At 43.1% G+C, this 27416-nt stretch overlaps 1 protein-coding gene across 1 annotated transcript in view; it reads right to left on the bottom strand.

Annotated features, from left to right (window-relative positions):
• Positions 1–27416, bottom strand: part of ccdc83 (coiled-coil domain containing 83) — a 76144-nt gene that overhangs the window by 10142 nt on the left and 38586 nt on the right. Inside the window, exons 6-8 of the mRNA XM_078544878.1 lie at positions 20281–20372; positions 17846–17914; positions 383–504 (exon numbers count right to left, since the gene is read on the bottom strand). Of these exons, the coding sequence (XP_078401004.1) occupies positions 383–504; positions 17846–17914; positions 20281–20372 (283 nt within the window). The remainder of the gene's footprint in view (positions 1–382; positions 505–17845; positions 17915–20280; positions 20373–27416) is intronic.

Genomic DNA, 27416 nt, shown 5'->3' with positions numbered 1-27416 from the left:
TAGATCTGGCCTTAATGCACCCTGTAAAAATATAATGTAGTTAATATAATAATGAATGGAGCTACATGCTGCAAAAACTGGAATTTCTCCCAAAAAGCTTTTCTAAAAGGGTAAATTATACATTATTTTCAGCAGTACTGTTTACATTTTGAGTTTATAGCAAGGATTTATAACTTGGTAAATCTATAAATTCAAGTTTTAGTTAGTCAATACCAAAACATTAAGAAGAAAAAAAATGGAGATAGTACATCTAAAAAGCATAAGGACCAGCATTTAAATGTTAATACATCATTAATAGATCTGTACAGCCTTAATTTTGAGGAGGTAAGAGATGTCTAAGTATTTGGGGGATGGGGGCAGTGTGGGGAGAGTTAGCCATTACCTGCATATATTAAGGTCATTGATCTGACAATCAAACAGTTGACTCAAAACTTCCAGATTTTCCTCTTCAATCTTTTTAACTGCTTGCTCTAAATTAGCAACTTCCAGACTGTATAGGTTTAGCTGTAGTAGCAAAAGCAAATAATAGGTGGTTAGTATGAAAATTCTACGAAAAGTTTATAACTAAGTTATTGGCCTGGAAATTTGTGGTCAGCAACAAAGCTTGACACTAACTGGAAGTCTCTGTGGCATGATTTCCCCCTGTCCTGCCAGCAGTTTAAATCTGACACTATAGCCTAAATCTTCTGGTCGGCATGGGCAGGCAGGCCCCACTTGCCAACACGTAAAATGACGCACGGTGAACTCGGGTGTGCGTCCCGACGTCACCGCGCATTATTCAGATCTTCAGTTTGACGGGCCCGCACCAGAGTAGTCTGCGCGCCTGCCGAACTGTCAAAGGTCTATTAAGGCCGTTAACGATCTAATTAAGCTGGTTGTCTGGGCTGCCCATCCAACCTTAAGGTTGAAGGGCAGGCGAAGAGCCCAGGCAGCCTTCACATTTATCTTGAAACCTAATCCACAGGCAGGATGAGGTTTCATGAAGCATTTACAAATTGAATAAAAATTTTTATTAAAATTCATTGCCATGTCCCAGCTGATGTTTGAGGGGACATGTCTCAATAATTTTTTTCTTTACTTTAAATCTTCATAATCAAACTAATCTCCCTGAGGCAGCTCTGTGCCTCAGATTTCTGCACTCTTTTGTGCATGCCCCAACTCCGCCTCCTCCGCCTGCCCGCACAGGGAGAGCTGAGCACTTCCAAGTGTACGTCACGCTGGGTGGACCTTAATTGCCCCCCCCCCCCCACATAAAATGGTGTGCTCCAGCTCAGCACACGCCCCCGGACGGGGAGAAAATTCTCCCCTATGTGTAGCAGCAATGATGTCAACAAGCAAGGTAAGCAGCCAATCATATTGAAGTATTCACACACAGCCTTGGCAGCTAACTACATGACAGCATAATATCCAGACCAGGCAGTGGTGGCAGGACGATACCATCTCCATGGCTGTGTCTTAAGAATCTACTGCATGCTTTCAGTGTTTCAGTAGAGTACACTTTAATTAGGCAGCAACAGTGACAATTCTCACATTGGGAAAGCCCATGATGGGCCGTCTGTTCCATGGTCACTAACGGACAACATTTACAGCTTGGCACTCACCTGACAAGGCAATGACATCTCCTCCGAGGCACAAGGACTTCATCATTGACGAACAACCTCTCAAATGGGCTTTTCAGAAAGCCCACTTTTTATCTGCACCCGAGTCGCCCAACCTGCACCAGACCATTTATCACTTCTAGGGTCGCCCACCCCAACTCCTATTCTAGCCCGCCCCGGACCAAAAATTGGAAGTTCGGGCAGACATTTTTAAAAGTCGGGTCCATGGAGCCAGGAGTTCTCCCACCTCTGTGCACCTGACCTGGGGGTGAAAATCTGGGCCTATGTGCCCAAGTTTCAAGAAAGACTGTTAAAAGCAAACTCAGTGGTTCAGGTTTCCCAACAAGTAATGAAAAGCCGAGCAGATAAGACTGCTGAAATTCGAACTTTTAAACCTGCGGATAAAGTACTAGTTCTGATACCCTTGATAGGTGAACCACTGAAGGCTAGGTTTAGTGGACTCAATTATGTTAAAAAGAAACTCAATGAGGTAGACAATGTAATTAGTACACCAGACAGAGGGAAACATCGAGTGTATTATACAAATATGCTGAAATGATATTATCAATAGGAGGTGAGTTTACCATTGAGTGTACTCCAGGGAGTGAAGTAGGAAAATGGTGATATGAATACACTTAAGGCTTCAGAGAGTCAGAAATTGAACGTTCTGAAATCAAACCACTAGTAATTAAATGAGCCAATATGGAGGTGTTAAGAAATTTGGATAGAATATTACACCATCTTCCAGAGAAATCTCAACGTAACACAGGGAATAAGAGCAGGAGAAAGCCTTTGAGCCTGTTCCACCTTCAAACAGTTCATGGCTGACCATTTACCTCTTACACTATTTTTCCTACTATCCCCATTTCCCTTGATGATAGTATTCAGAAATCTATCGATTTCTGTCTTGAACATGCTCAATGATTGAGCTTCCACAGCCCTCTGGGGTACAGAATTCCAAAGATTCACCATCCTCTGAGGAAAGAAATTCCTTCTCATCTTAGTCTTAAATGGTCTGCTCCACATTCTGAGACTATGTCCCCTGGTTCTAGACTCACCAGCCAGGAGAAACATCCTATCTACATCTACCCTGTAACGCCCTGTAAGAGTTTTGTTAGTTTCAATGGGATGATTTGTCATTCTTCAAAACTCTAGGGAATACAGGCTCAGTTTCCTCAATCTCTTCTGCCATCCTAGGGATTAGTCAGTGAACCTCCATTGCACTCCCTCTATGGCAAATACATCCTTCCTTTGGTAAGGAGACCAAAATTGTACACAATACTCCCAGTCTCTCCAAGGCTCTGTACAACTGCAGCAAGATGCCTTTACTCCTGTACTCAAATCCCCTTGCAATGAAGGCCAACATACCATTTGTCATCCTGATTACTTGCTGCACCTGCATGCTAGCTTTTAGTGACTCATGAACAAGGACACCCAGGTCTCTTTGGACATCATCATTTCCAAACCTCTCTCAATTTAAGAAATACTCTGCCTTCCTGTTTTTTCTACCAAAGTGGATAACTTCACACTCATTCAGATTACATTCTATCTGCCATGTTCTTGCCCATTCACTTCGCCTGTTCAAATTCTCTTGAAGCCGCCTCACAACTCACATTCCCAACTAGTTTTGTGTCATCAGCAAATTTAGAAATATTACATATGATCCCCACATCCAAATCACTGAGATAGATTGTGAACAGCTGTGGCCCAAGCACTGATCCTTACGGTACCCCACCAGTAACAGCCTGCCATCCTGAGAATGACCAATTTATTCCTACTCTGTTTTGTGTCTGGTAACCAATTCTCAATCCACAGCAGTATATTATCTCCAATCCCATGTATTCTAAGTTCATTTACTAACCACCTGCATGGGATCTTATCGAAAGCCTTCTGAAAATCCAAATACACCACATCCACTTGTTCTCCTTTACCTACGTGACAAGTAACATCCTCAAACTCCAACAGGTTTGTCAAACGTGATTTCCCTTTCATAAATCCATGTTGATTCTTCCCAATCATATCATTATTTTCCAAATGCCCAGTTATCACATCCTTTTATAATAAATTCTGACATTTTCCTACTACTGATGTCAAACTAACAGGTCCGTAGTCCTCAGTTTTCTCTCTCCCTCCCTTCTTGACTAGTGGGGTTACATTTTCTACTTTCCAACCTGCAGGAACCTTTCAAGAATCCACAGAAGTTTGAAAGATAATCACCAATGCATTCACCATCTTTATAGCCACCTCCTTCAACACTCTGGGATGCAGCTCATCTGGTCCAGGGGTTTTATCAGCCTTCAATCCAAATAATTTTTCAAGTACTACCTCTTTATTAATACTAATTTCTTTCAGCTTCTCATTTTCACTAGTCCCTTGGTTCCTTAGTATTTCTGGGAGATTTTCTGTATCTTCCTCTGTGAAGACAGGCACAAAGTACTTGTTTAGTTTCTCCACCAATTCCCTATTATCCATTATGAATGCTCCTGTCTCTGCCTATAATGGACCCACATTTGCCCTTGCGAATTTTTTCATTTTCATATACCGAAAGAAGCTTTTACAGTCCACCTTTATCTTACTAGCTAGCTTGCATTCATATTCTCTTTTCCCTCAATCAGTTTCTCGGTCATCTTTGCTGGATTCTGAATTGCTCCCAATCCTTGTGGCTTACCACTTTTCCTGGCAACCTTATAATCTACTTCCTTTATCTAATGCAATCTTTAACTTCTTTCGTTAGTTACACAGTTGATTCACCTTTACTGTTAGGTTTTTATGTCTTAGAAGAATGTATTTTTTGTTGTGAACCGTGCAATACTACTTTAAATACTAACCATTGCCTGTCTACCATCAAATCTTTCAATGTATTTTCCCAATCTACCATAGCTAACTTGCCCATTACCTTCGTAATTTCCTTTGTTCAGATTAGGACCCTAGTTTCAGAATGAACCATATCATTTTCAAACTTAATGTAAAACTCTGTCATATTATGGTGACTATTTCCTAATGGTTCATTTACAGCAAGGCTATTGAGTAGCCCTTTCTCTTTAGATAATACTAAATCTAAAATAGCCCAATCCCTGGTTGGTTCCTCAACGTACTGCTCCTGAAACCCATCTCATACACACTCCAGTAAGTCATACTCTATAGCATTAATGCTAATTAGTTTACCCAGTCTATATGTATATTGAAGTCACTCATTATTACTGTATTACCCATATTACATGCAGCTCTAATTTTCTGATTTATACCATGCCCAACATTACCACAATAGTTTAACGGGAGTTGTTTACAGGCCACCAATGTTTATTGCACTTAGCTGTTTCTTAGCTCCACTCAAATTGATTTTACATCTGGTTTCTTCAAACTAAGATCCTCTTCTCACTAATGTACCCATCACATCCCTTATTAACAGTGCTACCCTACCTCCTTTTCCCCTCCGCCTTTCTTTCCTAAATGATGAATATCCCTGAATATTCAGTCCTAGTCCTGGTCACCCTGTAATGACGTCTCTGCAATGGCACTTAAATCATACCCACTGACCTCTATTTGCACCTTCAAATCAAACACCATGTTGTGAATGCTGCATACATTCAGATAGTGTTCCCTTAACTTTGTCTTTTTAACATTATTCCACATTCTGATCCCTGATCCTATTTGATGCTTGCCTTTATTTTAGATACATAGAAACATAGAAACTAGGAGCAGGAGTAGGCCATTCGGCCCTTCGAGTCTGCTCCGCCATTCATTATAATCATGGCTGATCATCCAACTCAATAGCCTGCTCCTGCTCGATACCTTTTGATCCCTTTCGCCCAAAGAGCTATATCTAACTCTTCCTTGAAAGCACACAATGTTTTGGTCTCAACAACTTTCTGTGGTAACAAATTCCACGAAATTTCTTCTCATCTCAGTCCTAAATGGTCTACCCCATATCCTCAGACTGTGACCCCTGGTTCTGGACTCCCCCACCATCGGGAACATCCTTCCTGCATCTACCCTGTCTAGTCCAGTTAGAATTTTATAAGTTTCTATGAGATGCCCCCTCATTCTTCTGAACTCCAGCAAAAAAAATCCTAACCAACTCAATCTCTCCTCATATGTCAGTCCCGCCATCTCAGGAATCAGTCTGGTTAACCTTCGCTGCACTCCCTCTATAGCAAGTACATCCTTCCTCAGATAAGGAGACCAAAACTGCACACAGGTGTGGTCTCACCAAGGCCCTGTAAAATTGCAGCAAGACATCCCTGTTCTTGTACTTGAATCCTCTGGCTATGAAGGCCAACATACCATTTGCCTTCTTTACTGCCTGCTGCATCTGCATGCTTACCTTCAGCGACTGGTACACAAGGACACCTAGGTCTTGTTGCATATTCCCCTCTCTCAATTAATAGCCATTCAGATAATCTGCCTTCCTGTTTTTGCTACCAAAATGGATAACCTCACATTTATCCACATCATACTGCATCTGCCATGCATTTGCCCACTCACTCAGCTTGTCCAAGTCATACTGAAGCATCTCTGCATCCTCCTCACAGCTCACCCTCCCACCCAGCTTTGTGTCATCTGCAAATTTGGAGATATTACATTTAGTTCCCTCATCTAAATCATTCATATATATTGTGAATAACTGGGGCCCCAGCACCGATCCCTGTGGTACCCCACGAGTCACTGCCTGCCATTCGGAAAAAGACCCATTTATTCCTACTCTTCGTTTCCTGTCTGCCAACCAGTTTTCTATCCATCGCAATACACTACCCCCAAACCCATCCCCTTTAATTTTACACGCCAATCTCTTATGTGGAACTTTGTCGAAAGCCTTCCGAAAGTCCAAATATACCACACCCGCTGGCTCCCCCTCATCAACTCTACTAGTTACATCCTCGAAAAATTTCAGTAGATTTGTCAAGCATGATTTCCCTTTCGAAAATCCATGCTGACTCTGTCCGATTCTGCCACTGTTTTCCACATGCTCAGCTATTTAATCTTTTATAACGGACTCTAGAATTTTCACCACTACCGACGTCAGGCTGACTGGTCTATAATTCCCTGTTTTCTCTCTGCCTCCCTTTTTAAATAGTGGGGTTACATTAGCTACCCTCCAATCTGTAGGAACTGTTCCAGAGTCTATAGAATCTCGGAAGATGACCACCAATGCATCCACTATTTCTAGGGCCACTTCCTTAAGTACTCTGGGATGTAGATTATCAGGCCCTGGGGATTTATCGGCCTTCAATCCCATCAATTTCCCCAACACCATTTCCCTACTAATACTGATTTCTTTCAGTTCCTCCCTCTCACTAAACCGTGTTCCCCAACATTTCTGGTATGTTATTAGTGTCCTCCTTTGTGAAGACAGAACCAAAGTATGTATTTAGTTGGTCAGCCATTTCTTTGTTCCCCATTATAAATTCCCCTGTTTCTGACTGTAAGGGACCTACATTTGTCTTCACCAATCTTTTTCTCTTCAGATACCTATAGAAACTTTTACAGTCAGTTTTTATGTTCCCTGCCTTCTAATGGGGAGGCAGTGGCATAGTGGTATTGTCGCTAGACTAGTAATCCAGGGACCCAGGCTAATGCTCTGGGGACTCAGGTTCGAATCCCGCCATGGCAGATGGTGGAATTTGAATTCAATCAAAATCTGGAATTAAAAGTCTAACGATGACCATGGAACCGTTGTTGAATGTTGTAAAAACCCATCTGGTTCACTAATGCCCTTTAGGGATAGGGAAGGAAATCTGTTGTCATTACGTGGTCTGGCCTACATGTGGCACCAAATCCACAGCAACGTGGTTTACTATTACATGCCCTGTGAAATGGCCTAGCAAGTCACTCAGTTGTAACAAACCGCTAAAAGTCACAAAAAAGAAATGAAACTGGATGGACCACCTAGCACTGACCTAGGCACCGGAAACGACAAAGGCAATCTCAGCCCTGTCTACCCTGCAAAGTCCTCCTTACTAACATTTGGGGGCTAGTTCCAAAATTGGGAGAGCTGTCTCACAGACTAGTCAAGCAACAGCCTGACATAGTCATCCTCACAGAATCATACCTTACAGATAATGTCCCAGACACCACAATCACCATCCCTGAGTATGTCCTGTCCCACCAGCAGGACAGGCCGAGCAGAGGTAGCAGCATTGTGGTATACAGTTAGGAGGAGAAGTAAGTTGCCCTGGGAGTCCACAACATCGACTCCAGACCCCATGAAGTCTTGTGGCATCAGATCAAACATGGGCAACATCCATCAGCTGATGAATCAGTGCTCCTCCATGTTGAACACCACTTGGAGGAAGCACTGAGGGTGGCAAGGGCACAGAATGTACTCTGGGTGGGGGACTTCAACGTCCATCACCAAGAGTGGCTCGGTAGCATCACTACTGACTGAGCTGGGGAATCTTAAATGACATAGCTGCTGGACTGGGTCTGCAGCAGGTGGTGAGGAAACCAACAAGAGGGAAAAACATATTTGACCTCATCCTCACCAACCTGCCTGCCGCAGATGCATCTGTCCATGACAGTATCAGTAGGAGTGACCACCACACAGTCATTGTAGAGACGAAGTCCTGCCTTCATATTGAGGATACCCTCCATCATGTTGTGTGGCACCACCACGGTGCTAAATGGGATAGATTTCGAACAGATATCGCAACTCAAGACTGAGGTGCTGTGGGTCATCAGCAGCAGCAGAGTTGTACTCAAACACAATCCGTAACCTCAAGGCCTGGCATATCCCCACTCTACCATTACCATCAAGCCAGGGCATCAACCCTGGTTCAATGAAGAGTGCAGTTGGGCATACCAGGAGCAACACCAGGCATACCTAAAAATGAGGTGTCACCTGGTGAAGCTATAACACAGGGCTACTTGCATGCCAAACAGCACAAGCAGCAAGTGATAGAGAGGGCTAAGCGATCCCACAACCAACGGATCAGATCTAAACTTTGTAGTCCTGCCACATCCAATTGTGAATGGTGGTGGACAATTAAACAACTCACTGGAGGCAGCGGCTCCACAAATATCCCCATCCTCAATGATGGAGGAGCCCAGCACATCAGTGCAAAAGCTAAGGCATTTGCTACAATCTTCAGCCAGAAGTGCATGATCCATCTCTGCCTCCTCCGGAGGTCTCTAGCATCATAGATGCCAGTCTTCAGCCAATTCGATTCACTCCACGTGATTTCAAGAAACGGCTGAAGGCACTGGATACGGCAAAGGCTATGGGCCCTGACAGTATACCGACAATAGTACTGAAGACTTGTGCTCCAGAACTTGCCGTGCCCCTAGGCAAGCTGTTCCAGTACAGCTACAACACTGGCATCTACCCGGCTACATGGAAAATTGCCTAGGTATGTCCTGTACACAAAAAACAGGACAAATCCAACCCTGCCAATTACCGTCCCATCAATCTACCCACGATCATCAGTAAAGTAATGGACGGGGTCATCAACAGTGCTATCAAGCGGCACTTGCTTAGCAATAACCTGCTCACTTACGCTCAGTTTGGGTTCTGCCAGGGCCACCCAGATCCTGACCTCATTATAGCCTTGGTTCAAACATGGACAAAAGAGCTGAACTCCAGAGGTGAGGTGAGAGTGACTGCCCTTGACATCAAGGCTGCATTTGACAGAGTGTGGCATCAAGGAGCCCGAGCAAAACTGTCAACATCCTGGGGGTTACCACTGACCAGAAACTGAACTGGACTAGCCATATAAATACTGTGGCTACAAGAGCAGGTCAGAGGCTAGGAATCGTGCGACGTGTATCCCACCTTTGACACCCCAAAGCCTGTACATCATCTACAAGGCACAAGTCAGGAGTGTGATGGAATATTCCCCACTTGCCTGGATGAGTGCAGCTCCCACACCCAAAAGCTTGACACCGTCCAGGACAAAGCAACCCGCTTGATTGGCACCACATCCACAAACATTCACTCCCTCCACCACCATCACACAGTAGCAGCAGTGTGTACCATCTACAAAATGCACTGCAGGAATTCACTAAGGCTCCTGAGACGGCACCTTCCAAACCCACAACCACTATCATTGAGAAGGACAAGGGCAGCAGATAGATGGGAACATCACCAACTAGATGTTCCCCTCCAAGTCACTCACCATCCTGATTTGGAAATATATCGGCATTCCTTCATTGTCGCTGGGTCAAAATCCTGGAACTCCCTTCCTAACAGCACTGTGGGTGTACCTACACCACATGGACTCCAGCGGTTCAAGAAGGCAGCTCACAACCACCTTCTCAAGGGCGACTAGGGATGGTCAATAAATGCTGGCCCAGCCAGCGGAGCCCAAATCCCATGAATGAATTTTTAAAAACTTTCTACTTTTCTACATCCTGTTACTAGTTTTGCTTCCCTCCAATCTGAGCTCCCTCTAAGGTTCCCAACCCCCTGGCCAATCTAGTTTAAACCCTCCCCAGCAGCACTAGCAAATCTTCCTGCGAGGATGGTAGTCCTGGTCCTGCTAAGGTACAACCCATCTATCTTGTACAGGTTCCACTTGCCCCAGAATCAGTCTCAATGCCTCAGAAATATGATGCCCTCCCTCCCCAGGAGGAAAAAACAGTTCGGACCAGTCCTCTTATTTCCCAGTTTTTACTGGTGTTACATTTTAAAGTATATAAGACCAGTTTGGACCAGTATTCTTATTTCCCAGTTTTTAGTGTTTTTTCCTTCTGAGTCCTGCACCAATTTTCCAGCCATGTGTTCAATCGCTCAATCCTCCTATTTCTATGCTCACTAACACGTGACACTGGGAGTAATCCTGAGATTACTGCTTTTAGCCAAGCTGCTAAAAAAGTGAATCAGTGTATATAAGTAGACCAGGGCAAACTTCTTTAGCTATACATGACCTTGATGTGGAAAATGTTACACCCAACAAACAAATCCCTCACAAACTTAGTCCTGGAAAGAGAGGAAATTAAATTTATGCTTGACAATGAAATCACTGAACCAAGTAGAAGTAGCTGGAGTTCTCCAGTTGTAACGTTACCAAAACTTGATGGATCACTAAGGTTTTGCATTGATTACAGGAAATTTAATGCTGTAACAAAAACAGATTCTTGTCCAATTCCCTGACTTGAGTATTGTATTGATAAAGTTGGAAATTCATTCTTTGTTAGCAAGATCGATTTGCTAAAAGATTATTGCTAAATTCCACTAACAAATTCCACTAAGCCAAAGAAATCTCTGCTTTCGTAACCCCAGATGGCCTGCATCAATGTAAAGTTATGCCATTCGGAATGGAGACTGCACCTGTTATCTTTGAAAGATTGACAAACCAAGTAATTGCCGGATTACACAGCTGTGTTATGTATATTTATGATCTGTTGATCTACAGTAACACTTGGTAAGAACATGTGGAACGCCTAGGTGCACCATTTGATAGATTACAAATTAAGCAATTTGAGGAAGAGTGAGTTTGCGAAGGCCAAGGCCAAAATCACCTATTTGGGACATGTTATGGGGCAAGGTCGAGTGTGGCCCAGAGAAGCTAAAGTTCAAGCAATTATGCACTTTGCTTTCCCTAAAACAAAACAGGAAATACTATGGTTCCTTGGAATGTGTGGGTTTTACAGGACGTTTGTCCCATATTTCAGCACAGTAGTCACTTCATTAATGAACTTGTTGAAGAAAATTAATATTTTTAAATGAACCTGTTTGGCTGCTCCAATAGCTATTTCAATAGCTATTGATACTGATACTACTGATGTAAGTGTAGGAGCGGCGTTGCTACAAGATGATAATACTGGTAAAAAGCATCCAGTCAGTTATTTCTCAAGAAAACTTAATACATATCAGTGAAAATACTCCACAATTGAAAAGGAAACAATAAGTCTTGTCTTGGCTCTTCGACAATTCAACGTATATGTTTTGAATAATCAAGGAGAGACATTAATTTACACTGATAATAATCCACTGGTGTTTTTGGAAATGTTCCGCATGAAGAATCTTCTATTATTAACACTAGAGTTTGATGCTGCAGTCCTTCAACCTAAAAATGGAGCATGTTGCCAGGAAAACATGTAATTGCTGATGCTTTATCTGTAGTTTAAAGGGGTGTAGCAGAGAAGGCAATCTCTGAGTTATGAAAATTCTATGATGTTTGAATCCTGCTTGTCCTAACTGTTACATTTACTTGCTTTTGGTTTGGTTAAGCCCTTATAAGTTTGTAAATACGATTTGGGGGTCCAGATGTGGTCTCACCAATGCATTTTGCTGATCTCTGACAGTTTCATACTTGTATTATGTTTGCATGCCAGGAATACTCATTTAATGTAAAACGGTTTTCAATACAGTCCTACCCTCAGGATAAAGTTAGCAGTGCATGAGAATCTCGTGGCACCTGGTTCACGACCAGTTGCGACTAAAGTGACTATCCATAATAGACTTTGGCACAAGGTGGTGGGTTTGAAAGGTTGGTGTTTGGTGCATGGAAGTTAGGTGGAGGGAACAGCCTAGCATCCTGGGTGCGGTGGTCCTCTAAAGGTGGGGGTGGGGCGGGGGATTCAAGGTAGGGATTGCAAGATGGATGACAGACCTAAAGGATGGGGTCAGTGTGGTCAATGTAGGGATGCTGAGGGTCGAATTGTGGGTGCTGGATGGGAGAAGGAACAGTCAAAGTCAAAGGCGGGAGCTGTATTCGGTATGGGGGCAGGTCCAGAGTCAGGGTCGGGCGTTGGAAGGTCCATGGGGTGGGTCACGAGAGCAGACAAAAGCATTGAGGAGGATAACAGGAGGGTTCAGGGCCAGAGTGGGAATTGGGATGGTCAAGGGTGCAAGACAGTGGGGAGAGTTGGAATGTCCAGGGAAATGGTAATAGGGTCCAGGGTAATATGAACATACATACGAACATGTGAGTTAGGAGCAGGAGGAGGCCACTCAGTCCTTCCAGCCTGCTCTGCCATTCAATAGGATCATGACTGATTTGACTGTAACCTCCTGCCTACCCCTGAGGGGGTAGTTCAAGAAAACAAAGGGGAGAGGAAAGATTATGCCGGGTGGGTAAAGGGTGATGAGGGCAAGCATGAGGCTGACGGGAGGAGGCTAGAAGGTACATGAATGGGTCTCAAAAGTCACACACACACCACACATTTAGGGTCTTATGTCAATCGCAGCTTTTCTGAATGTAAGCTTCATTGAAGTGGGAGGAGGATCGATTTAGGTGGGTGGAATTCATGTTGTGCACAATTGGCTGTTTAAAGGGAATCCCTAATAATTTGTTAAATGAATGAGATCCATGGATGAGCATGCTCTCATATGTACATCTGCTGTCTTCACAGAGTGTAACTACTGCCATAACCATGGGTCTCATTCACCCGATATTCCTGCAACCTTGCAGCAGGAGGAGAAAATGTGAAAGAGAGCTCTTGCTGTCCAACAATAGAGGCTGTAAGGCCAACAGCAGGCAGCACCAGAAGGGGAGTCTAGTTTGGACATGGTCCGGGGAAGGTATTGGTGAAAATGGGCACTGTCATGAAGCTATTAATGTATATTATTGGAAATAATTTTTCTTTCAAAATAGAGATTTAGCCTGTGGGTGTGTCTTAATTGGATTAAAGCCAGCTAGTCTGGGTGCTTTGATGTGTACTAGTTTTGAGATGTAAGAGAGGTAGAATGCATTTGCATTTTGTTGATTAGAGCATTCAAGAAAGGGAGTGAAATCTGGCACTTAGCTAGCAGAGACAAAGCAATGTTTATATTAATATAAAATAATAAAATTGGTACTATGAAAGGGGTTTTATTGTTAGAAGAGGTGGAGTTCAAAGGGGCTGGTGATACAATGAAAATTTATATTCAATGGGATATGCTAGGTATAACCGATAGCAGAGATAAAAACAAAAAACTACTCCGGATGCTGGAAATCCAAAACAAAAACAGAATTACCTGGAAAAACTCAGCAGGTCTGGCAAGACCTTTTTTCTTCTACGTCAACTCCCGTCAACTCTTTTCTTCTCCGCCAATGCTGCCAGACCTGCTGAGTTTTTCCAGGTAATTCTGTTTTTGTTTTATAACCTATAGCAGTTTGTGTGTGCAGGGCAGAGGCAATGTAAGATCAAAGCCTGCAAGCCTACCACTGTGTCTGCAAAGGAACCAACGTGAAAGGAACCTCATTTTGAATTGGTAAGGTGAAAATGCTTTGCTTGGTGTCTGCTTAAAGTCTATGGGTTTCTGGTTTCTGTTGCCTTAGTGGAGATTAGTTTGGGAATTTGTTAAAAGTTATGATAGTAGTAAATTGTAGCCAAGTGTATATATTTAACTTGTGTAAATTAATAAATGTCTCATGTAGTTTGATATAAAAACCTCTTGAGAACTGGTGGCCTGATTCCTGAATTTAGAGCTGCATCTCAAATCACTTAAAAATATAGGTTTTTTTCCACCTCTTCTAACAATAAAACCCCTTTCATAGTACCAGTTGTTTAAAGTTCCCTCTGGGATTTTTAAGTAACTCAGCTTTACCAACTGCTGGGTCATAACAGGCATTGGCATGTCAATGAAACCAGAGGACAAAACAAACTACCTCCAGACATCAGAGGTGATGCCAGAGACATCTGAGGACGTCTCAGGAAATGGTCACTAAGATATGTTGGATTGTTCATCAAGACATGCAGCCACACAGATTTGGTGGGAACCCCCATGCCAGTAGCCCTCAAGGTTACAACAATGCTCAATTTCTACACCAGAGGTGACTTCCAGGGTGTGACAGGTGAAATATGTGGCATCTCACAGGCTGTCACACATAGGTGCATAAAGGAGGTGATCAATGCCCTATTTGGTTATGCCAATGATTTTATCCACTTTGCCACCGATGAAGACAGCCAGGTGTCAAGGTCAGCTGCGATCAGTGCTATTGCTGAGTTTCCCCGAGTGCAAAGTGGCATCAACTGCACACGTGACCATTAAAGCTCCCTGGGAACAGCCAGCTACATTTGCAAATCGTAAAGGATTTCACTCCTTGGAAGTACAACTGGTATCGACTACAGGAGAAGAATAGTGCAAGTCTATACTCATTTCCCATGGAGCTGTCACGACGCATACATCTTGAGCAACTCATGGCCCCCATAGCTTTTTGAAGCCCCAACCCAGGTTGATAGATGGATTCTCAGTGACAAGGACTATCCACTGCATACAATGATGATGACACCAGTGAAGCATCCCCAGAGCAACACAGAGAAGCGCTACAATCAAGCTCATGCATTCAACATAGCCATCATAGAAGACACGATTGGGCTTCTTAAAGTGCACTTCCACTGCCTTGACTGGTCTGCCGGGGCTCTGCAATACGCACCCCACAGGATCTGCTGTGTACTGCACAACCTGGCACTGCAATGTGGATAGATGTTGCAAAGGCAAGAGCATGAGGAAGATCAGCCCTCCTCAGATGGGGATTTGTCAGAGCATGAGGAGGAGGAGGGGGCCATAAATCCAAATGAGCCTTTCATGGATGCCAGGACCGTGAGGAGACAGGGACAACTCCTTCCTGGGATGTAAACCTAGTCCTAATATCCTCCCTTGCCGAGTTAATTTTAAACCTGGGTCATCTAACACCGAGAATAAAATGGGGAATGGAGCTTTGTCATACACACTCATTAGTGAGTGCTAGTACCAAGTACATCTTAGGTTAATGTGGACATCCATGTAACACTCTGCCTTGCCCAATTATTTTGAGCCACCACCATCTTTCAAGTGCTTTGAATGCAACCGCACCTGTCTCATTTATACCCGCTAAGAGTAAAGTGGGCCAATATCCTCTAGAGTGGCCGGCTGTGCTTGCATTTTAAGCTATGTTCCACAGAAAGTAACAATTCACACTGTCATGAAATTAACATTTTTTTTCATAATATTTTTCTGGTTTATTGTGAAGTAGGTTTATGGGGTTAAGTATAGTTGGGTCTGTGCGTGATTTAATTACATTTGGAGGTAAGTAGACTACAAGCTTTAAATCATCAAAAGAAGCTAGGTGCTTGATATGCTAATGAGTAAACATGGATGCTGGCTTAGCATGTAAGGTGTGAAGGGAATTTGCATTTTTAGATACATGAAGGGAGATTTGGATTTCAAAGGGATCTTAGTCTGTTTACAACTAGCCAGATAAGCAAGGTTAAGGAATGTGTTTATTTTTTCCAAAAGTTACTGACAGTATTGGCAACAATAAAGTTTTTATATTTGAGGAAGATACAGTTTCAAAGGCATATGGAACAATAGAATTTACATATTAAAAAGAGAGAAGCATATACAAAGGAAAATGAAAGGCTATGTGGGAGAAGGCCACGAAAGATCAAACAGGAGTGTGTGAAATAGCCTTAATGAAGCCTCCAGCATTTGTGCACAAGTCTGCTATGTGACGAAATTGAAGCTAGAGAAAAGCCATTTGGAATTCCACTGTCCTGGGTATTGTGTTAACTTGCTGAGTTTGTTTTAAATCTAAACTTTATTGTGCACTGTTGCCTTAAAGGGAGTGTAACTGGGAGTCAGGTTAATTAGGAATTTTAGGAATTACTATAGTAGTAATTGTAGACTTATGTATGTGCTTGACATCTTTTATTTTTTTAATAAATAATTTAATTTAGTTTTTTAAAATCTCTAAAATCATGGTGAACTTATTACTTCTGAATTCAGTGCACACGTCTCGTAATAAATAAAAATTACAAAACCATTGTGATAGCGTGCCAAGTTTCCCTCGTGGATTTGGTCCGCCTGGCATCATCTGCCACGTCACAACAACATGAACATTCAATAAAGAATGCACGAAAACGCAACACACCTCATTAAGGAATGATGTCTGTGTATCTACCTCTGCTCTTGACATCACATTGTGTGAAACATGGGGCAGGCCATGAACATTATATCTGATACTATGACAGGCCCCAACAATTTTCAATGATTACAAATGATTACAGAAAACAAAGGCCTTGATCTTCTGGTCAACGATGACTGCAATTTAATCTGTCCACTTACCATTTTACCCTACCTTCCAATGCCAGCTCCAAAAGGAATGCAGGGACACACACAGTCGGACAGCCAAGTTGTGAGCATGATTCCAGCATAGCCACTCCCCTCTTTCTCATCATGAACTGAAGATACACCCCTTAAGGTCTAACTTCAGTTCATTGACTTAAATTGTTTTAAATAGAGCTGTCAACCCCAACACTGCACAACTTCCCCTCACTGACAGTGATAACCCCCCTGACGATGCTCAATTCTCTCCCTCACCCACTGACGGTGTCACCTAAGCTGTTTCAAGTGACCCCTTACTGCCACCATTCAAAGTATGTTCTACTCCTTACAGCATGAGGTGACTGCAAATCACCGCTTGCCCTCCTCCCAATTGCTTTCTTTTACCCAACTCCCTTGAGAACCTCTGCTGCAGTCTAAGCTGGCTGATCTTGCTGCCTTTCTCACCTCTCCCCTCTTAGCAACCAAGAAGCTACCTCGAGCACTGCAAATGGTGCTTGCAGCTCGCTGATAATATCCTACTGAATTTGGCAGAACAACTTGCGGCAGTCCTGACATCAGCATGCGCTGCACCACAAATACACCTCAATTTGGGCACAATCCAATTTTTAGGCTGATATATTCTAAGACATCACAATGACAATATGACGCAGCAAATAACAATTAGTAGTCAATTATTTTTGTTAACATTTTTACCCATGCATTATTTAATCAGCTCTGCAGATTGGATATTTATCCAAAGGATCCCTGTTGCCTAGTCTTTATGCACTTGGATCCATATACAATAAAAACCCTGCTAATTGGAAAATAATTGAAATTAATTCTTTAAATATTCACATATAATTAATGTGTTATCTAAGGAACAGTGATTGGGACTGATCTTGTACAGCAAACAGCTCCACTTCTGATCTTATGATTGAGTGAAGGTCAATGATAAATCAATTGAAGATAGTTGGACCTCAGATGCTGACCTGAGGAACTCCCGCAGCAATGTCCTGGGGCTGAAATGATTGGCTCCAACAATCACAACTATCCTTCTTCATGCCAGGTTATGATTCTAACAACTGGAGAGTGTTTTTCTCCTAATCTCAATCCACTCGAATAGACAAGTATAACTGTATTAACATTCAGAAGCTCAACACTATCCAGGACACACAAGTTTAATTGATTGGCATTTCTGCTGTTGGACTCAAAAGCAAACTTTTACACCTGGTCTATTGAAACGTTCTAATTAAAGCATATAAGACGCAGTAAAAAAAAATCTAGCTTCACATTTTCTTACCTCTTTCTTTAGCCATGCATTTTCCTTTACTTGCTGGCGACTGTATCTACCCATATAACTCACGGCTTTCTGGACAAAAGAGTAAATACATTTTAAAGATTCACATTGATAGATTGTTATATTTTGTCAATACACTGATACAGAATGAACTATTTTGAACAGCAGCAGAGCAAGTAGCAACTGCAGTTTGCAACACTCTTATGGAACCATTGCCAAAATTGAAAAATTGATTATATAACTCCATCACCATTAAAAACAGTGTCAATCCCAAATTTACTGGATATGGGCTATTTTGATCATCCTAGAACACCATTTCAGAAAGGCTGTGATGGACTCAAATTATGGAAAAAGTTAGTTCTGCGGACAAAATTTAAAGGGTACAGAAACATTAAAAGCTATTAACTTTGTGAAATAACCTGTTGTTCATTTTATGATTATATAATTAAAATTACATGTTATTAAAGATACGATGGCCTAAAAATTAGTCTGGGCCTGTTTTCAGAATCAGATTCAGTGCTGTGTGACAGTGTGTGCCTGAACTGAGCATGCTGAAGATTGATGGAAATTGGTCATTAACACAGTTGGTGTGAGTTGCCACTGACAGTTGCACTTCCACAGACAGCTCTTCCAAGTAAAGATATCAACGTCAGGCTGTCTGCTTCACCAGCAACAGCCCTCAGGTAAGTCCTGGGAGGGAGGAAGGGATTGAAGTGAGCGGTGGGGCTTGTAAGGAGGTGATGGGGCGGTTGTCGGTGGTGATGTGGAGTATGGAGCACTTGCAACTTATGTGAGACAGGGAAGCACTCCTGTTCCTCCTGGCTCAACATTTTTTTGATTACAGACCTGCAGTTGGAGGCTGTGGGAGCTGCTGAGGAATCCTGATTCCTGTCCTGGTCTTTACTGTCTAATTTCTTGATGGGGTCCTTCAACAGGCATTGAGCCCATAATTGACTAATTTAAATGTAATAACATCATTTTTTAGGCATTCACCTGGGATGTCTGAAAAAGAAAAGAGCCCCACGAATTAACCAGCGGTACCAACACCTACATTGGGTGCTGGCAATCCCACTGCCAAATTTGTGTGCTTTGTACCTGTTTTATGTCAGAATAATGTGTGCAACTCGTACCACTTTCTATCCCCATGACTCATGGTCCTCATGATAGATAAATGTGTAAAATTTACAATCACTGCATGATAATGGGAAATCTTTTTCATAAAGGGCATAACTAACAGCATGGAATATGGGCAATTTTTTTCAAGTTTTATAAACCAAGTTATAATATCTTTGGATTAGGTTTATATTGCAAATAGGATGATCATACCTTAGTGAGTTTATAAAATGCAACAAAACACTAAGGCCAGGATCTTACAGTCGGCGTGCGGGGGCAGGCCCAACACGCTGGTGCATAAAGTGACGTCCTGACGTCATCGCACTGTCTCGCGATGTTTCGTTCGGCCGGCGGGCGTGCGCCAGAATTGGCTGCGCACCTGCCGATAATTAAAAGGCCTATTAAGGCCATTAAGGAGCTAATTAATTTCAAATTTATGCTGCCCGTCCAAGCTAACGGTTGGCGGGCAGATGAAAAGGCCAAGCAGCCTTTGGTTTTTAGTAAACCTCATTGGCGGGATGAGGTTTCCTAAACCTTTCATAAGTTGAATTAAAAAATTTTCTGAAAAATGTCATGTGACACAGTCATATGAGGGGACATGTTTCATTAAATTTTTATTTCATTTATTTATTTCAAAAGCGCTTCAATCTCCATGAGGCAGCTCCGTACCTCAGGGAGATTGAAGTGTTCTTTTGAGTGCATGCGCGAAAGAGCACTGGACCCGACTCTCCCTCCTCCCCCCGCCCGCACAGGTAGCGCTGAGCGCTACCACCTGCGTAAAATGGTGGTGCAGAGCCAATCGCGGGCGGCGGTAAAAATTCAGGCCTGAGTGAAATTAGCTTAAATTAATTAACTCTATTTTAACTTGAATGCAATAATCATTTTCACATTTGGAATATTGCTAAATTAATGCTTTAAAAGAAAAGTAATTAATAATGTTATTGACCATAAATTGCCAAAATATCTGCGGTAACTACTACAAATATATGAACAGGGATTAAAAATTGAATAAAAGACACTTCTGAGCAATAACAGCTGAACTCCTTAGATTGTTACTGCCACCGCTGTAACATATGATTTAATTTCCCAGAATATTTTGGCCTTACATCAGTGAGGAAGGATTGAGACAAACAATGATCAATGTCAATAATTTCAACACAGCAAATTTCTAGGCATTTATGTTCTAGCTGTTTTGACCATCTTTTATATCGCGGAGAATGTTGATTTTTACTGTTAAATTTTAGGAATCAAACTTTACCAACACAAGAGGTGCAATGCATATTTGCACAATAAGAACAAAATGATAAATTGAACATTTTAGGTACCTGTGCAGCAAGTGCCTTTTTTTCATCCATTTGTTCTTTTGTCAAGCTGTCAATATCTTCCTTTGCTCGAGCTAAGGCTCTATGAAAATGATCTTTAAAAACAAAGGCAAATTTAACATGAAAAAAGTCACAGCTGCCCCGCAACTTTGGGTAAATTGCCACATGGCATAGTGTAAGATACCATATTCAGTCCCTGCACATATTGAGTTCTGTGAGAAATATGGGTTATTCTTAATATTTTTGGGGAATATTGTGTTATTCTGTAAAGAAGGGTGTATGTCTATGTGTATATGTGTGTGTGATAAATTATTTAATTAATCTTGGCAGCGGTTACTAGGAGACAGGTTATCTGGGGGGGGTTAGAACATGAAAGGATAGAGGCATTAGGTTTGAAGTACAAGTGAATAGTTGGATATTTCCAATTTTAGTTAAGTTGAGAGTTTATTTGGATATCAAAAGGAAGTCAGAGGTGACAAGAAACACATCTGCATCGTGCAGGAGTTCCATAAGTGAACAGAGGAGGGTATATTACATTTTATTGATCCAAAAGCAAAGACAAAATGGAAACATGAAAGGTTATATTTAAAAGGATTTAAGTTTCAAAGAGGGGTGAGAACAATGGAACCTGGGATGAAAGGGGGAAAAAATGGTATTTTAGAGTTTCTGTGGAAAGCTGAAGGTAGCTGTGAGCTGGAGCTGGGAGCTGTTAGCTGTCGCTATAGGCTAGGAGAAGATGTAGTTTAAATCAGTATTCCAGTCAAGCCAGAAAAATCTCTGGTTGCAACAAGCAGTGTTGTTCTGAAGTCTTGCATTTCTACAGCAGAGTGGAAGAGAGTAAGAGGTCATGTGGCATGCCTTTATTAAAGCTACAACAATTTGCCCTGGGTAATATTACTAGATTTTTATAGTTAAATATCTATAAGGGAGTGTTACCTAGAAGATATTTAAGTGTGGGTCTGACCAAGTAGGGAGTCTTTTAGGGGGAATGTTTTGTAATACTAAATTTAACTGCAGTTGTAATCTTGTGTGCTTAAGTTTTCTTTTATTCTTGTTAATAAAACTTTAACTTTTAATTTTTAAAATCCTATAAGTGTTACTAAACTTCTTGCTGCTGAGATCTGTACATCTTTTTCTCATTTTCAGAATACAAAAAAAAAGGGTATAGCCCGTAAGCCAAGTTTCCCTCTGGGAGTTGGCTTGCACAGCAATTAACATTGGCTGTGGTCATAACAGTTCACAAAACTCACCTGGAGCAACAGCATTAGTGCTACAATTAGCTTTCCTGCCTCTGAGCTTCATGTAAACTAACCAAAGTACCTGCTAATGATCCAGTGACCTGTGCTGTACAGTTTTGGACCAGGATAGGAACAAGTTCAGTGTGATGGTTCTAATAAAGATTATTCTGTTGACAGTCTTTTGCCATGCCTACATATGAAAGTCAGTCTGCTGGACTGTATTGCATGGGATCAGTTCTACTCATGAAACCAAATTTATCCTGAAATATCTGACTCTTGGTAAAGAAAAATACAAGGTAGAAAATTATTCTAATGTTCACTTGGCAAAAATAAATCTACAATTTGCTAAAATATGGAAAAACACGACTTAAGGTAATGATAAACCTGTATATTTTTATGCTCTGCAGCTTGATCACTGGATCTAATTTACCCTGACTGCCAATAGATAGTGAACTTATTTATTTGGAAATGTCAATAAGCTGTTGCCTATCCAGAACTTCATTTGGCATTGGTCCAAGTGAATTCTTCTAGCTAAAGAGTTCAGCTTTGTTCTCCTGGTAATACTATCTCTTCTGAATCAGAACGTTGTGGGTACAAGTCCCGCTCTACTGAGGGAGTGCAAAATTGTCAGAAGTCTTTAAACTGAGGCCACGGGATGTAAAAGATCCCATGTGTTACGAATGCGAGGGTTTATAAGATGGACATGTTTTAAACCATTGCCTTAATTTAAGGTAAAATGGAGTAACAAAGGGAGGCATGCAACCTGCTATGAGTTCTGCCCAACAACAAGCCTTTGTGGCCTGTTACTGTTTTGATATTGTTGCTAAGCTTTCATGAGGTTTTACTAATACCATGCTTTCCAGTTTTAATGAACCTTGATGAGGCTTTGCTTACCTATGACAGACTTAAGACAGTTGGTATGGCTTAACTTCAAATAATTTATTAAGAACTATTTACAAAGGCCTCAGGGTAAGCATGTGGTAATCAAATAGGCACACTATTTTGTGCCTAGCTTGCTTGGAGCCTCTTGATCATTTTGACAACTGATGTCACAATTACATCATTAAAATCATCATGGTCTCATTAACATAACCATTAACCCATTACTCCACAGTTACCATGGGGACCCCAGTCAAGTGATAATGAAATCCATGTGCCAAGTTTAGCATCGACACACAAAGGAAGAGGCAGATGTTCTTGCTGTTGCAAACCTGCTGTTACAGAGACTTTGGGCGGCTGGAAAGAGAGAGTTCCAGAGAGAGAAAGAGAGACACGAAAGCAGCAGCTGTCATGAGCAGAAAGGAAAGGATGCTTTCTGTTAGTTACCAGGCAGAATGTAGGTGGAAGCTTGTCCTCTGGTTGAAGAGAAGGAACCTGCAGAGATTTAAGGCCACAAGAAGATTCTCCTGGTGAGGCTGGGAGAAGACTGAGGGACAGGACTTTTGACGATCACTAGATAATTAACAAAACAGGGAGAAGCTGTTGGAAGCTGGGAGTGACTTTGCACTGTTTCCTGAAAAGATGCAATTCTTAGAGAGTGTGCCATAATATCTATATGTGGTGTGGGGCTATCAGTTGTATTAAGACACTAATAAGGGTTATCTTATCTGCAGTCTAAAGTTTTAGTTCCCTGCTAGGTAATATTTAGTTGATTTTAATTTGTTTGCTATGGCAAAAGTCTTAAAACTTGTTGTATGATTCCTTTAAGTTAGTTACTGGGAACTCAAATCCTTTTTTTAAAGTTATTAGTCTAGAGGGAATCATAAAACATGGCACTCCAAGAAGAACAGTGAGAGTTCTACTGATATCCTGGACATCCCTTCTCACTCATGACCACCAAAACGTAGGCCAGAATTTTACACTCCCTCACTGGCGGATTTTTAGATGGGGTGGGGTAGCAGGAGTGTGAAATTGAAAGGATGGGATTCCCTCTGAGTTCCCACCCGCCCCGATCACACAGTGATTTTATGCTGGGGCAGGCAAGGCCTTGCCCCAATTGAGGACCTTAAGTGGCCAATTAATGACCACTTAAGGGCCGTTTCCCACCCAGCCTCAATTTTTAGGCTGGCAAGAAAATTGAACCGCCGTGGAGGAAATCTGAAATACAACAAAGTTACATTTTGGGCTGGAAGAAGGTGGAGGCACCTCCATCAGAAGCCCCCTTCTGAAGTTGGGTAACTCCCCCAGCCCCCTAAGGTCTGGTGGCCTCCAGACCTCTCTCCCCACCTGGCCTCTCCCCCGAGATCCCAATGGCCCCCACTCCCCAGGCCTTCCCTACCCTCCCCACCCTGGGATCCCTTCAACTTACCTGAGCCTCTGGTTCCCAGACTTAGTGCAAATCTGTGATGATTCCACGCTAAGTGGCGTAGCAGGCAGGTAAAAGAACATTTTACCTGCTGGCCAAAATGGCGGCTTTTCATGCTGTATCATCCCAATCCTGCCTAATTAATCATGCATTGCTGGGAAACATGCCGTTTCGCTGGCGGGCAGCCTCCAAATTGCCCACCACGCTGTCATCTCGCCGCTTCCTCACACCAAGTGCCACATGTAAAGTGCAGCCGCACACACACCGCTCAGTGCTTCCAGCCCAGAACTGCTGCACAGCAGACATGGCGTTGAAAGGCAAGAAGACTGCAGCCATCACTGAATCAGTGACACATCCCTGGGACAACTTCTGGACACCACAATGTCCTCTACCCCCACTCTGGCCGCTGGAGGCCCAGCAACCTCTCAGTATGGTTTGGGAGGTGGTGGCAGAAGTGGTCAGTGCCAATGCTGCACAGAAGAGGTTCATCATCCAGTGCAAAAAGATGATGAATGATCTCATCCGTGCTGCCAGGGTAAGGCAACCATCTTGTCACTCCAAACTCACAAGGCCATCACATATTTATTTCACTCACTGCCAGCTCAAAGGACATCACCACTCTCTCTCTCTCTCTCACACACACCCTCACATCTCCATTTGGCCTCATCTCCTCTGGAAATGCCTCCTCAGCCCTCACACTCTTGAGGCCAATTGCACAGATCAAAATGTGTCCCCACACACACCCCAGGATACCCCCTTCCCCAGTAATGCCTTAGCCCTGCAGCCTTTCCCTTGCCTGGGCCACTTCTCTCCCTTCTCCAAGCGAGCCATAGTCCTGCAGCCATTGAAAAGCCACTCCCACCTTACGGCTGGTCTTGTAAGTAGAGACCTGCCTGTCAGCCCCCCTAAAAGTGATGTTATACTGCCTACAAAGCCTAGTGCCGATGACCATAAGTGCTGCCCGAAGCAACGTAGGCAAACAAGCCTCAAAGTCCTGAGTAAAGTGCAGCTTGCCAGGTGCACGTCGCTTATGTTCAGTTGTGAAACATGTCAGCGTGCAATAATGCCAACATGCTCGGAAAATCCAGTGTGAGGGGATGATTCCAGTGAGCTGGGTTTATAATGATATGCAGATGTATTACAATGACGTTCCCGACATGCGGCAGTGAGAAAGGCGGCCTGCCATTGACGGGTGGAGTGGACGATTGCAAACTGGTTTCAGGATGTCATGAAACCGATTTTTGGCCTTCCTGCCATATTGTCCGCTGACACCTGCCATAATGTCTGATGCCAGTGCGCATGGAAAATCCCGCTCTTAGTCTTCGACATCTTCACACTGAACAATTTCTCCTTAAACTCCTCTCACTTCCTCCAAATAAAAGGTGTGGCGATGGGTACCCGCATGGGCCCCAGCTATGCCTGTCTCTTTATGGGTTATGTAGAACATTCCTTGTTCCAGTCCTACTCCGGCCCCCTCCCACAACTCTTTCTCCAATACATCGATGATTACTTCGGTGCTGCTTCATGCTCTCGTCTGGACCTGGAAAAAATTATTAATTTTGCTTCCAATTTCCATCCCTCCATCGTTTTCACATGGTCCATCTCTGACACTTCCCTTCCCTTCCTTGACCTCTCTCTCAATTTCTGGTGATAGACTATCCACCAATATCCATTACAAGCCTACCGACTCCCACAGCTACCTCGACTACAGCTCCTCACACTCCGCTTCCTGTAAGGACTCCATCCCATTCTCTCAGTTCCTTCGCCTCCGTCGCATCCGTTCTGATGATGCCACTTTCAAAAACAGTTCCTCTGGCATGTCCTCCTTCTTCCTTAACCTAGGTTTTCCACCCACGGTGGTTGACAGGGCCCTCAACCATGTCCAGCCCATCTCCCACTCATCCGCCCTCACACCTTCTTCTCCCTCCCAGAAACATGATAGAGTCCCCCTTGTCCTCACTTATCACCCCACCAGCCTCCGCATTCAAAGGATCATCTTCCGCCATTTCCACCAACTCCAGCATGATGCCACCACCAAACACATCTTCCCTTCACCCCCCCCCAGCGGCATTCCGCAGGGATCGTTCCCTCCGTGACACCCTGGTCCACTCCTCCATCATCCCCTACACCTCAACCCCCTCCCACGGCACCTTCCCATGCAACCGCAGAAGGTGCAACACCTGCCCCTTTACTTCCCCTCTCCTCACCGTCCAAGGGCCCAAACATTCCTTTCAAGTGAAGCAGCATTTCACTTACACTTCCCTCAATTTAGTCTACTGCATTTGTTGCTCCCAATGCGGTTTTCCTCTACATTGGAGAGACCAAACGCAGACTGGGTGACTGCTTTGCAGAACCCCTTCGGTCTGTCCACAAGCATTACCCAGACCTCCCTGTCGCTTGCCATTTCAACACTCCACCCTGCTCTCATGCCCACGTGTCCATCCTTGGCTTGCTGCATTGTTCCAGTGAAACTCAACGCAAACTGGAGGAATAGCACCTCATCTTCCGACTAGGCACTTTACAGCCTTCCGGACTGAACATTGAGTTCAACAATTTTAGATCATGAACTCTCTCCTCCATCCCCACCCCCTTTCCGATCCCCCCCCCCCTTTTTTTCCAATAATTTATATAGATTTTTCTTTTCCCACCTACTTCCATTATTTTTAAATGTATTTCCATCCATTGTTTTGTCTCTACCTTTTAGCCTTTTTTGATTCCTTCACCCCACCCCCACTAGGGCTATCTGTACCTTGCTTGTCTTGCTTTCTACCCTTAATTAGCACATTCCTTAGATAATATCACCACCTTCAACACCTCTTTGCCCTTTTGTCTGTGACATCTTTTGGTTATCGCCGCCTATCACTGGCCCTCTATCCAGCTCTACTTGTCCCACCCCCCCTTAAACCAGCTTATATTTCACCTCTCTTCTATTTTTACTTAGTTCTGTTGAAGGGTCATTCGGACTCGAAACGTTAACTGTGCTCCTCTCCACAAATGCTGCCAGACCTGCTGAGTTTTTCCAGGTATTTTTGTTTTTATCTTCTTGAACTTCTTGTTCTGTCCGCTGCAACACTGTCACTGCAAGGACTGGAAAGCTGTTGGCCAATCAGATTGCAGCGTAAATTGGCTGCGGGGCAGTCGGAGTTGGCGGGGATATGTTCAGGCCATAATCTGGTTATAACTTCATTTGCTATATGAGCAGTCTTTCTATATGTAAATTGGCTGCTTTGTTTGTCTGCATAACAACAGAATGCACTTCAAAAGCAATCCAAAAGCTGGACCCTGGGAGGGGTGTGTGACTGGAGGTCAGACAGAGGGACATTTGAGGTGAAGAGCAAGAGCCTGGGGGTAGCTAGATTGGGATCAAGGGCTGCAAAAGGGAAAGATCAGTATGGAAGAAAAATAAAGGTCAAGAATCTCGGGGATCAGACAGACAAGGGACAGCAGCGATCGAGATGGTGCATTACATCAAAGTATTTTTTTTTTGCAGGTGATCTTTAGGGTTGGGTTTCTCTGAATGCAGCCAGTGCTATTGGGCAAACCAATGTTGTAACAGGGACGTGAAGTAGGCATTAGGCCCCTTACTTGCATTGCAA

The sequence above is a fragment of the Cetorhinus maximus genome, chromosome 7, assembly GCF_964194155.1.
Source record: "Cetorhinus maximus chromosome 7, sCetMax3.hap1.1, whole genome shotgun sequence".
Classification (NCBI taxonomy): domain Eukaryota; kingdom Metazoa; phylum Chordata; class Chondrichthyes; order Lamniformes; family Cetorhinidae; genus Cetorhinus; species Cetorhinus maximus.
The sequence above is the reverse complement of the archived record's forward strand: the minus strand, read 5'-3'. Positions and strand labels throughout refer to the sequence as shown.